Consider the following 11,912-nt stretch of genomic DNA (forward strand, 5'->3'; position numbering starts at 1 on the left):
GTGCAGCACACCTGTCCTGACTCAGACCACAGCAACAAAGGGCGGTGTTGTTTGTGGTCGTAGCGGCAGATACGGGTCCTTTTCATCTTTTGCAGGCAGACGGCCAATTAAAAAGCCCGTCCCTGGTGACACCAGCAAACAGAAGCGCTCAGTGTGCCGGGTTTGTGCGTTTACACATTTACACAAACAGCAGCTGTTTGACTTTGTCTGCTGCTCATTTAGAAACAGCTGAATGCAAACAGGTTGTCCTGGCGTGACGTTAGTGAACACAAGCCGGCCTTTTTCCTGAGGCTCGGTTTGCTTTAGTAAAGACGTGAGCTCTCGGTTAACTTTGGTTTCCGCTGCTCGTAGGAGTGATCCTCTACATCTTACTCGTGGGCTATCCTCCCTTCTGGGACGAGGACCAGCACAGGCTGTACCAGCAGATCAAAGCTGGGGCGTATGATGTGAGTTACACCGTGCAGCCACACACGTGCAGAGAAATGTTCCTTTTAACAATAACGGTTAGCTAAACTCCAAATGGTTTTCACGATGTCGTTGAACAGTTTCCCTCCCCAGAGTGGGACACGGTGACCCCCGAGGCCAAAGACCTGATCAATAAGATGCTGACCATTAACCCAGCCAAGAGAGTGACGGCCACCGACGCACTCAAACACCCCTGGATCTGCGTAGGTGTCGCGCTCCCTAACCCGGGCAGGTTGTGTAGTAGCGTTTAAGCTTGTGACACTGCCTGTGTGTTTCCACAGCAACGCTCCACTGTGGCATCCATGATGCACAGACAGGAGACTGTGGAGTGCCTCAAGAAATTCAACGCCAGGAGGAAACTCAAGGTAGGCGGCGGCAGTGAGCGGTGCACATCTAAAGCACTGAAAACCAGAGCATGCTCATCCTGCTGTGACGCTCCCTGTCCATCTCTCTCCTCAGGGTGCCATCCTGACAACGATGCTCGCCACTCGAAACTTCTCAGGTACGAGCTGGAGTAAAGGCTGACAGCCAGTCATGGCCCGTGTTGTAGCGACTCCCTATAATGCCGTTCACATGTTGAGTCCTGCTGTGTCCTGATGTTCTGGCCTTTAGAGCCCATTAAGCTCGGTGCTCCCCTTTAAGCTGCCGTTAACAAAAACTGGAGTGAGCGTGCAGATCGATGCCGTCCACAGGTGCCTTTAAAGGGCGAACCATTTCAACTGAACCAGTATTGATTTGTGTTTATGACTAATGACAGGAAAGCTGCTCATTGCACTTCTGTCTCAGCTGTGAGTGCGATCCCTCTGTTTACCTTTGCTTTTCTTTCTTCCTCCTCGTGTGGTAACTCGTGTGTAAGGTAAGAGTCCTCGCTGTAGCTAGCACGTCTCTGAGCTACGCTGCCAGGTTTGAGTCCGGGCATGTGTGTCTACCAAAACTCCACTGTGGGTCAGTTTGTGCATTAGCGGTCATTGTAGAGGAATCAAAGCTGGTTTACGAGGCCTTTGCCATCCTGCAGACTAAGAAACGGCCTCAGTATTGACTGCAGAGGGGAGCAGACGCCTCTCGCTTCCAGTCAGATGTTGTATCGTTAAATATACATATATATATATTAGACCCACAGACAGAGCGGAACTATCACATGTTGGAGTTAATCCTTTCAATGTGTGTAAATATGATGTGATTTCAATAGAAAAACATCACAGGGATATAAAAACAGTTAAGTTTGATGTGTTTTAATTGATCAGAAGGGAAAAGTTGGCTGTGTGCAGACAGAAAGCATTGATTATGTGATGGATCTGTTCCACGTGTATCTCACAGCAGCAAAGAAAGGATCTGCTGTTGATATAAAGCTCGACACGTATCCATGCAAAGTCATTAAAAACGTATTAAAGTTCCTGCTTTTAAAGCTCAGCGGCTCCTAAATAGACTCGTAATTATATCATCTCCTTTAAATATGGGCCCAGACAGACGTTTCTCTTCAATGGCCGCCAAAAGACAGCTTGTCACTTTGCGTAGCTGCACGATTACGACTAGTCACGATTAGTCGACTAGTCACGATTAGTCGACTAGTCACGATTACGTCGACTAGTCACGATTACGTCGACTAGTCACGATTAGTCGACTAGTCACGATTAGTCGACTAGTCACGATTACGTCGACTAGTCACGATTACGTCGACTAGTCACGATTAGTCGACTAGTCACGATTAGTCGACTAGTCACGATTAGTCGACTATCAAAATCGTCGACGACTGATTTAATAGTCGACGCGTCGTTTGAAGCTTTGTAAGATCCCAAAAGACGCAGGAATAAGTAGCAGGATTTAAGAGTGTAATAACGGACTGAAACAGAAGATGGCAGCACTGCATGTACAAGGATGCCAGCTGCCGTTAAACCCCAGAAGAAGAAGAAGCTGTGTCCCAGAATTCATAGCGCAGCCCAGCGCAGTTTCCAACAATGGCGCAGCTGTCACTACCCGATCCGTACCGGAAACCCGATCGGTACCCCGCATGCGCGAAAGGTTTCTACTTCCTCAAATATCTGCTCAGTTTATCAGGACACCACATATTTTCAAAAGCGCTCCGACGTTTTCGGAGACGTCTGTTACCCACTAGCTCGATAGCTAGCCGGGGGCTAGGCTCTAGAGCCGTGAGAACACCGGACTCCCGGCAAATCGTTTTCAAACCCACCGCCGTCTTTCGACTACTCAGGTTAAACATGATATATGAGTCACTTAGATAACTTAAAATGTTATTGTTTGGCTTTTTTCAGTTTTTATTTGTTCCTGAGTAAATCGGTTTGGCTGAGATTAAAGTTTTTACACAGCTGAATAAACGTCAAGCAGACAGCTGATTATCAGAAGTGTGAGATGCTGGAGAATTACTCCGGTGTCCTGTTATATTTTAGATAGCAAGGAGTTTATTAAACTTCACCGAAACAATCTGCAAATTTCATTAAAATTTAATAAACTATCATCTTGTCTTTATTGTTAGTTAGCACCTTAAACACTTAAAGCTGTAAGCTAATGATAGTTATATAAGAGCAGATGCTGCTGGTGCAATAAGCTGTACGTCTAATGGATCTGATTAGTCGACTAATCGCAGAAATAATCGGTGACTAGTCGACTATCAGAATAATCGTTTGTGGCAGCCCTACTGCAAAGCTTCGATCGGTCACTCTACGTGCTGTGGTTTAGTCTCACCCTGACAGACAATGCACCAAACTGCTTACCTCTGCCGCTACAATCACCTGCTTCATGTCTCACAGCGTCCTTGCATGTCGACTGTAAAGTTCATTAACCGGCCACAAATACGTGAGGGAAGCTCAGAGTTGCTGCTCAGTGTTCTTGCTGAAAGAGCAGAGTTTCCTCTAAATGTGCTCCGTGTCTCCTGAGGTTTTACCAGCTGAATCTAACCGCATGCTCCCGTCTCCGTTACTGCTTTCTTTGGGCTTTTTTGTCTCCTGACTTTGCTTTTTCCTCTTCTGCTTCCGATCCTGGTAGGGCCACTCTGAGGCTGCTAGTCATTGGCCGCCTTGAATGGACCTGCTGCATGTGCCTGTGTAGTTGTTCAGCTGGCGTCTGATTTCCTCCCATTGTTGTCTTTGTTTCCACAGCAGCCAAGAGCCTGCTGAATAAAAAACCGGATGGTGTCAAAGTAAGTACCGTCACACTCCAGGTTACAGATGTACCTTATTGTTGACAGCAGGTCGTACTGCACACCCCACTGGACCCCCGTGGGTTTGCTCTCATGTTTGAATACTGTCAACAAAATGGACATTAATGAAGCTTGTCTTCAGACATGCGTCCGTCCTACCAGGTGTCACAGGTAGTTCGTCATTTTTCACTGTGTTGACTCAACATGAAGATAAACTCTTCAATTCACGTTTATGACGCTTTTAGGAACATGTGCATCTGAAACAGCACGGTGGCACAGCAGTTAGCGCTGTTGCCTCACAGCTAGAAGGTTCTGAGTTCAACTCCACCATCAGGCTGGTGGAGTTTGCATGTGCTCCGTGTTTGTGTGGGTGCTTTCCGGGTACTCCGGCTTCCTCCAACAGTCCACAGGCAGCGGGGTTAACTGGAAACTTGGCGTGCGTGTGAATGTGTGAGTATGTGTTAGCTGTTAGCTGTCCAGGTGTGCCTTGCACCTCTTGCCCTAAGACAGCTGGGATTGGCTCCAGCTCCTGAGACTCCAGCATTGATGGAGGTCAGTAGTACTTATGTCATCGTACGTATATGGACAGTTGACCGTTTGAGAGTCATCCTCCTTGGTTGCTGCTGGTATGCTAGGCTATGCTGCTTTACCCAGTATCTCAATTAGTTTCTATTACATTTGCAGGTTCTGTAGGTGTTGGGGACTGTGGATACGGTTTATAGTAGGTTGAGGTCATTTGCCTGCCGGGCAAACAGCATGTTTACAAATCCCAGACACAACGATTTTGTCGGTGTGCTCAATAGTGAGAAAGAAAGAGGAAGCAGAGCTCTGCAGAGCTCCGCAGCATTGCTGTTGTTTGATTTGACAGTTCTGTGAAATGTGCTGCATCATCTCTGAGGCTCATTAAATAGCTCTGGTTTCCCTTTAAGCACAGTCCAGCCTGTCAGAGGGACTCGTGTTCCTGCCTGTGGTAGTCCGCTTGTCTTCATGACCTGTTAAAAACGTGTTGCTGGTTTCATGAATTTGACTTGTTGCATTATGTGAAAGGAAGTGCTTTTTGCTAAGTATGCATTTTAATCACCATCGTGTGGTTTCATTTACTACTTTGGACACAAATGAATATGCAGTGGATTGATGTGAGTTACGTTTCACGATGAGACAAAGACGACGTTTCCTGTGTTCACGCAGAAAAGGAAGACGGACAGTGCAGAGCACGTGGGGGTACGTCTGCTGCTTTTGTAGCCAGACCAGCTTTTGAAGTAGTTGGCAATAGAGACCTCGTTGTGTTTCCACCACAATCACAGTGCTGCTTGAGGCTGGGGAGGCACTGCATGACTCACGACACAGAAACACTATAGTTTGGGCTGAATGTGTCAAAGCAGCTTTATCATTGTTATTATTAAAGTCAGAGATGCCTTTGAATCCGTGTTCAACATTTTATTCAGAAAATGTAGGATTTAGGTTTGAAACCTCTGAAATACTAAAAATAGTTTTTTTATGTAAAACAAAAATAAAGTTTTAAAGTTTTCTGTGTGAGGTCCACCTGTTCTGGTGTGCAGGCCTGACCTGAGCTCATAACCACTGCTTGCTGACCAAATAGCCACTTATGTACACAATCTGTAGCTTTCTTCTTCTCCTGCATACAGCAGTGTTGAATAGATTAATGCTTATAGTGATGCTAGTTTCACGCTGAACTCTTTTGTTTGCTTTGTTGCACAGATGGGAACAGATTCCCATTCCTGACCCACGTGGACGTTAAAACCAGGAGTTCCACTGTCAGCATTAAATAAAGTCATGTAGTGTGTCCCCAGCTGAGACTAAACCGCAGACACTGGCACAGTAGATGACACAGCTTAAACCATAGATTCTGAATGTGTGCATAGTTGTGGTTTAGATTCGTTGAATTTTCACGTCTACGTGGAGTTGATGTGATCTAATTGTTTCGTTGTCGGGGTTTCTTAAAGTCGGCGTCTCCGTGGTGTGTAAATGTGACGCATGTTCCACATTTCTGAAACAAAAGCACGCACAAGGAAAACAACTTTCCTCAGTGACCGTGTGCTGTCAGGCACAACTAACGCCGTTTAAAATGAAATTACCATATTTCACTCATTTGACACCACTGACGGGTGAATCTAAATATCTGAATCATGCTACACTATATCAATAACTCTGTTAACTCTTCATCACTCCTGTTAGTAGGCGGGGCGTAGTAGGCCGTGACTGAACTGGAAAAAGTGTAACGGTTGGACAGAGCATCTCAGAACTGCAGCTCTGGAGTGTTCCCAGTATACAGTGGTCAGTATCTACTAAAAACCAGTGGTGCACAGGGTCAGTGATGCATGTGAGGAGCAAGGCCAGTGTGGTCCAGGGGCTCGGTCATCCATGGTAGTTCCTCTTCCTGTTCCTTATCCCATCTGTCTTGGTGTTCTTGGAGCAGCACATGTGTACCCTTGTGTGGATCCTTCACAATCAGCCCCCTGTTTGTCCTGTCAGGTGATCAAGCAGTGCTGTTAGCTTCTTCAGGCTGCAGACGGGGCTCACGTCGGGTCCTGGGGCCGTCCGGCTCTTCGTTCCAGACACTTGTTGTTGGATGTCTGCCTTTGTGATGCTGACTGGCTCTTGTTCTCTGGTCTTATGTCCACCAGCCACTCTGCGTTTGTATTTTTCTCTTTTCTTTTTCTCCCAGATGTTCTTCGAGTGTTCGAGCTCTGGTCTGTCTGCCTCTGATATGATTGCCTTGTAGCCAAGAGTACAATCTGGATATATGTTCAGGCTTCATGACCAAACCTGTGAGCCTCTGGCAGTTTCTACAGCCTCAGTTATTGTTGTATTTCTTCTTCGTCTGATTGTTTTGTGAGAGCCTTCACACCAGCGGCCTGTTGCGGTTGTGCTGTAGGGCGCTGGCAGTGCTCATTCTGTTCCTGCTTGCACAAAGGAGCAGATATTGGTCCAGCTCTGCTAGAGTAACTGCCGTCTCCTGGACTCTCCTACAAGTCTGAGACTGTGATACAAGATACAGCAAACTGTCTGGCACTGGGAGTTGTGCGTTTGTGAAACACCTGTGCAACCTTTGTATGGCCCCGGTATCAGACCACACTGCTGCACTAACTTCAGCCAAACTCCAGCAGGTGAAACTAGCAGCCCACACTGTTACCCACCTGATCAGATCAGGAAGTCTGATTTAAAAAGTTCCTTTGATTCTTTTTAGCTGTGTGTGTGCGTGTAAAATAATTCACACAGTGATGTCTGGTAAAGTCCCTTAACCTGCTGTAGCTTAATCAAAGTAGTCACAGCGCCTGAGAATCTTTCTTTAGGACGAACGATGCATTTTATCAGCTTTGTGTCTGACTGTCTCTGCTGTTGTCTGTGCTGCTGTCTGTGCTGCTGTCTGTGCTGTTGTCGTGCTGTTGTCTGTGCTGCTCTCTGTGCTGGTCTGTGCTGTCTCTCTGTCTGTGCTGCTGTCTGTACTGTTGTCCTGCTGTGTCTGTGTGTTGTGCTGTTGTCTCGTGCTGTTGTCTGTGCTGGTGTCTCTGCTGTTGTTGCTTCTGTCTGCTGCTGTCTCTGCTGTGTCTGTGTGTGTCTGTGCTGCTGTCTTGCTGTTGTCTCTGCTGTTGTCTCTGCTGCTGTCTGTGCTGCTGTCTGTGCTGCTGTCTGTGCTGCTGTCTGTGCTGCTGTCTGTGCTGTGTCTGTAGCTGTCTGTCTGCTGCTTGTCTGTGCTGTGTCTCTGCTGTTGTCTGTCTGCTGTCTGTGCTGTCTGTCTGCTGCTGTCTGTGCTGCTGTCTGTACTGTTGTCTGTGCTGTGTCTCGTGTGCTGTTGTCTCTGCTGTTCGTCTCTGCTGTTCGTGCTCTGCTGTGTGTCTGCATGTCGTACTGTTGTCTGTGCTGTTGTCTCTGCTGTTGTCTGCTGTGTCTGTGCTGTTCTCTCTGCTGTGTCTGTTGTCGTCTGCTGTTGTCTCTGCTGTGGTCTGCTGGCTGTGCTCTGCTGTTGTCTTGCTCTTGTCTCTGCTTGTCGTCTGTGCTGTTGTCTCTGCTGTCGTCTCTGCTGTGTCGTCCTGTTGTCTCTGTACTGTTGTCTGTAGCTGTTGTCTCTGCTGTTGTCTGTGCTGTTGTCTGCTGTTGTCTGTGCTGTCTGTGCTGTTGTCTCTGCTGTTGTCTCTGCTGTTGTCTGTGCTGCTGTCTGTACTGTTGTCTCTGCTGTTGTCTGTGCTGTGTCTCTGCTCTTGTCTGTGCTGCGTGTCTCTGCCTTGTCTGTGCTGCTGTCGTCTGCTTTGTCTGTGCTGTGTTCTGCTCTTGTCTGTAGCTGTTGTCTGTAGCTGTTGTTCTGCTGTTGTCTGTGCTGACTGTCTGTGCTGTTGTCTGTGCTGTCTGTCTGTTGTCTCTGCTGTTCTGTGCTTGTCTTGCTGTTGTCTCTGCTGTCGCTCTGTTTGTCTCTGCTTGTCTGTCTGTTGTCTTGCTGTTGTCTGTGCTGCTGTCTGTACTGTTGTCTGTGCTGTTGTCTCTGCTGTCTGTGCTGTTGTCTCTGCTGTTGTCTGGCTGTTGTCTCTGCTGTGTCTGTGCTGTGTCTGTTGTCTGTGTCTGTTGTCTGTGCTGTTGTCTCTGCTGTCGTCTCTGCTTTCGTCTCTGTTTTCGTCTCTGCTGTCGTCTCGTGCTGTTGTCTCTGCTGTCGTCTCTGCTTTCGTCTCTGCTGTTGTCTCGTGCTGTCGTCTCTGCTGTGTCGTCTCGTGTCTCGTTGTCTGTGCTGTTGTCTCTGCTTTGTCGTCTCGTGCTATTGTCTCTGCTGTCGTCTCTGCTCTTGTCTGTGTGTTGTCTCGTGCGTTGTTCTCTGTCGTCTCTGCTGTCGTCTCTGCTCTTGTCTGTGCTGTTGTCTGTGCTGTCAGCCCAGCCAGTGAAGCAAACACACACATTTTAATAATCAGTATCTTGCAGTAGACAAAGAGAAGAAGTATCAACCTGTTGTTGTACCCTGGTGCATGCTGGAATCAGCACACAGACAACTAGTAGAACAAGTGTCATTTACCTTATTAAATTCATGACAGCAACTGGGTCATTTTTTCCTCTCCACTCTCTGTTCGCTGTCTAACTTTGAACTCTGGGGATCTAATACTGTTTGAATATTCCACGGTCTATTAACTCATGTCCTAATAACATTTCTTGATCGGAGGTTTGATCAGAGGAAGTTAATTTGATGAGCCTCTTCGACGGCTGAACTGATGCTGAAACGTTCCCGGTGGGGTGGCACACGTGACAGCGACTCCTGAGCACAATGTCCCACTTTTCCTTCCACAGCAGCTGCTTGAGGAGTGACTGTTTGGACACTAAGCCTTGTCACTTCTGCCCTGTTCCATCTACCTGCCTGTCTGTCCACTCTGTCTCTCCAGATCAACAACAAGGCCAATGTGGTCACCAGTCCTAAAGAGCCTGTCCCCACTCCTTCTCTGGTACACTGTCTGCCTGCCTTGCTGCCTGTGTTTGCATGACTCTGTCTCTAACTGTAGATCTCTCATTACTTCTGCTCTGTGTAATATTTTCCTTTCTGTTGTCGATGGTCACTGTTGTTTTCTTGTTCTTTCCATTTGAAACGTCTTTGTTGTAATATGAGGGTTGCTTTGTACATTGCTCCATTGCTACACATGGGCTACATTCTCCTTTGTTGTTGATGCCAGCTGTAATGGTACTGGGACCATTGCAAGCCAGCTGTGGCTAATACACTGTTGGTTGTTATTGCATTGAGACAATTAAGGTATGAAGATGGAGGAGTTCCTCGATGTTAGAGGCCGGCAGGTACAAAGGTCGCTGTTAGCAAAGCAGAAGGGAAACAGATCCGACTCATGAAACCAGATTTATGAAACACGCCAAAGTCAAATCACAAGTTGTAGTTTTCTTACACCCCCAGCTGGATGCCAGTATTCACACTAAAGTTCACCTCCTTCATGACCCTAATATATCCTCACCAGAGTGTCTGCTAGGTGCACCTCTGTACAACTGCTCATCAACACAAGTATCCAATCAGCAAGCTACACAGGAGAAACTCAGTGGGTGGGGTCAAGACGGGCTGCTGAAGTTCAGAGCATCACAACATCGAAGAAAGACAGTTTTAAAAAGCTTGGGTAGAAAAGCTGGATGGGCTGCAGTGTGTATTTTAGAAACTGCTGATCCACTACAGTTTCCCACCCAACAATCTCCTGGCTTCACAGACAATAGTACCAAAAAGAGAAAATATCCGGTGGGCGGTAGTTCTTTGGGCCAACAATGTCAGAGCAGGATGGCCAAACTGCTTCGAGTTGATAAGAAAGCAACAGTGAGTCAAATAACCACTGATTATGCCCAGAGTATGCAGAAGAACATGAAATGGGGGCTGTTTTCTTTGAGCACTATTTCAACAGCACAGCCGCCCTGAGTGTCCACCCATCTTATGACAGCTGGTTCCAACTGGTTAATGTCTCGTACTGGGATCAGTCCAGACCAGAGCACCACTGGGATGTGGTGCAGCATTATTTGGACCTGCAGCTGCACAATGCTGTTGTGTCAGTGTGGACAGGAAGCTCCAAACCTTGTTGAATATATGCCACAAAAGGCGTACCTAATAAAGTGTCTGGCAGAGGAGAACATAAGTAGATTTTTTATAAACAATAACCTCACATGGTCCTGAAATTGATCTCATCTTCAAGTCTAGAGAACAGTTGTGAGGTATTTTGTTCTGGCACCCGTTCATGTCCAGGCTTTAAGAACAGTCTAGTTTAAATATGTGTTAGTCCCCGTAGTCTCCTCTGCATTTAACCCACCCACACAGTGAGTGGGCAGCACCCACACAGTGAGTGGGCAGCACCCACACAGTGAGTGGGCAGCGCCCGGGGAGCAATGTGTAGGGACAGTACCTCAGGGTAGCTGTTCAGTGGATTCGAACCCCTGACCTTCTGACCACTATACCTACTGAGCTGTCCGTATCTGATTGCAATGATCAGTTCATGAGTTGACAAACCCGTCACATGTGCTGGAATCACAGACGTGATTGGTGATTAAAGCTTGTCTTTAAATGGATATTAGAGCTTCTTGTGTTTTCAACCCCAGGTTCATAAATGAGACAGACGTCAGTCCACTCATCAAATCTGCATCCTTCTCTAAATGTCCCTCACTAAGTCTGATAAGGCAAACATGCAGTTCAGATTAATATTTCCAGGTTCCTGCACCAATATAAGAGTGGGGCTCGTGTAGCACAGTGGCAGAGCTCACTCACAGCTTCACCCTGTTGACAGGAGTTGGTCTGCCTCAGGTTCGCAGCTGCTGAGTTTGGAGTTGACATGCAGGGAAACCGTCCTGATCACGTGTCTCTTTATAGAAGTACTTTGATGCTTCAGTGAGCGTTCAGCTCTTTACAAACATTACACCACCATGTGTGTTCCTGTCATTGTCATCCTGGCACTAAGCAGAACTATCTGTGGGTGTCGTCGCAGCTTTCAGTGCCAAATCATCTCGTGTCTGCAGTCGTAGTCATTGCTGTAGTTGCAGTTTTGTTTGTAGTGATGACCTGTTTTCCCTAAATAGCAGCTGTTAAACTTCCCTTCACTGCTTTCACTTGAGTCCATTTTGCTGAACGCCTGCGTGCCAGTCTTACTAATCGACTTTCACTCAACGTCTCCTCCTCCTCTCAAATCAGGAGCCTCAAACCACTGTTATCCACAACCCAGCTGATGGAAATAAGGTACACGGCTGATCGCCTGCTGATCTGAAGCTGCTGCTGCTGTTCGTCACCATTTAGACTAGAAGCTTAATGCTGCTTCTGATGATGGTGTTTGTGTGCCGTTGCTCTAATTCAACGTCATGCAAGAAAACAGCCGAGAGATCTGTGAAATACTGCACGTTATAAACTGTTGCATGTAATCATTTGGACGTAATCTTGGTCATCTGCTTACTGTGACGAATATCATGTTTAATGTTTGAATTGTGCATCGTGCTGAGGTTGTTTCTTTGGAGAAGCATCATCACGTGCTGTGACCAAGCAGCTGTGCATGTTGTTGGACACAGCAAAGAGACAGCACATGGATACCAGAGCCATCCTCAGTGCTTCTCACAGTGTTGTGCAAACGTATGGATCTACATCAGCGCGTAAATCCATAAGACATAGACAGAAATGCATGCTTGTGTTATTGCTTTGTGGAGTGAGGATATTGTGATAGCTCATATGTTATATGTGCGTAGTCTGCTCTGTAGATGCATATGCAAGCTGGTAGGGCTGCACGATTTTGCATAAAAGGAGAATCACGATTTTTTGGCTTAGAATTGAGATCACGATTCT

General features: G+C 46.9%; 1 protein-coding gene across 1 annotated transcript in view; it reads left to right on the forward strand.

Moving 5' to 3' along the window:
* camk2d1 (calcium/calmodulin-dependent protein kinase (CaM kinase) II delta 1) overlaps positions 1 to 11,912 on the forward strand; it is a gene marked incomplete in the record, with an annotated part of 97,977 nt that overhangs the window by 74,033 nt on the left and 12,032 nt on the right. Inside the window, 7 exon segments of the mRNA XM_042228207.1 lie at positions 352 to 446; positions 546 to 668; positions 747 to 830; positions 925 to 967; positions 3,579 to 3,619; positions 8,998 to 9,057; positions 11,274 to 11,318. Coding sequence (XP_042084141.1) covers positions 352 to 446; positions 546 to 668; positions 747 to 830; positions 925 to 967; positions 3,579 to 3,619; positions 8,998 to 9,057; positions 11,274 to 11,318 — 491 coding nt within the window.

The sequence above is a fragment of the Haplochromis burtoni genome, unplaced genomic scaffold (genome assembly GCF_018398535.1).
Source record: "Haplochromis burtoni strain Fernald_Lab_line unplaced genomic scaffold, NCSU_Asbu1 Contig_311, whole genome shotgun sequence".
NCBI classification, from domain to species: Eukaryota; Metazoa; Chordata; class Actinopteri; order Cichliformes; family Cichlidae; genus Haplochromis; species Haplochromis burtoni.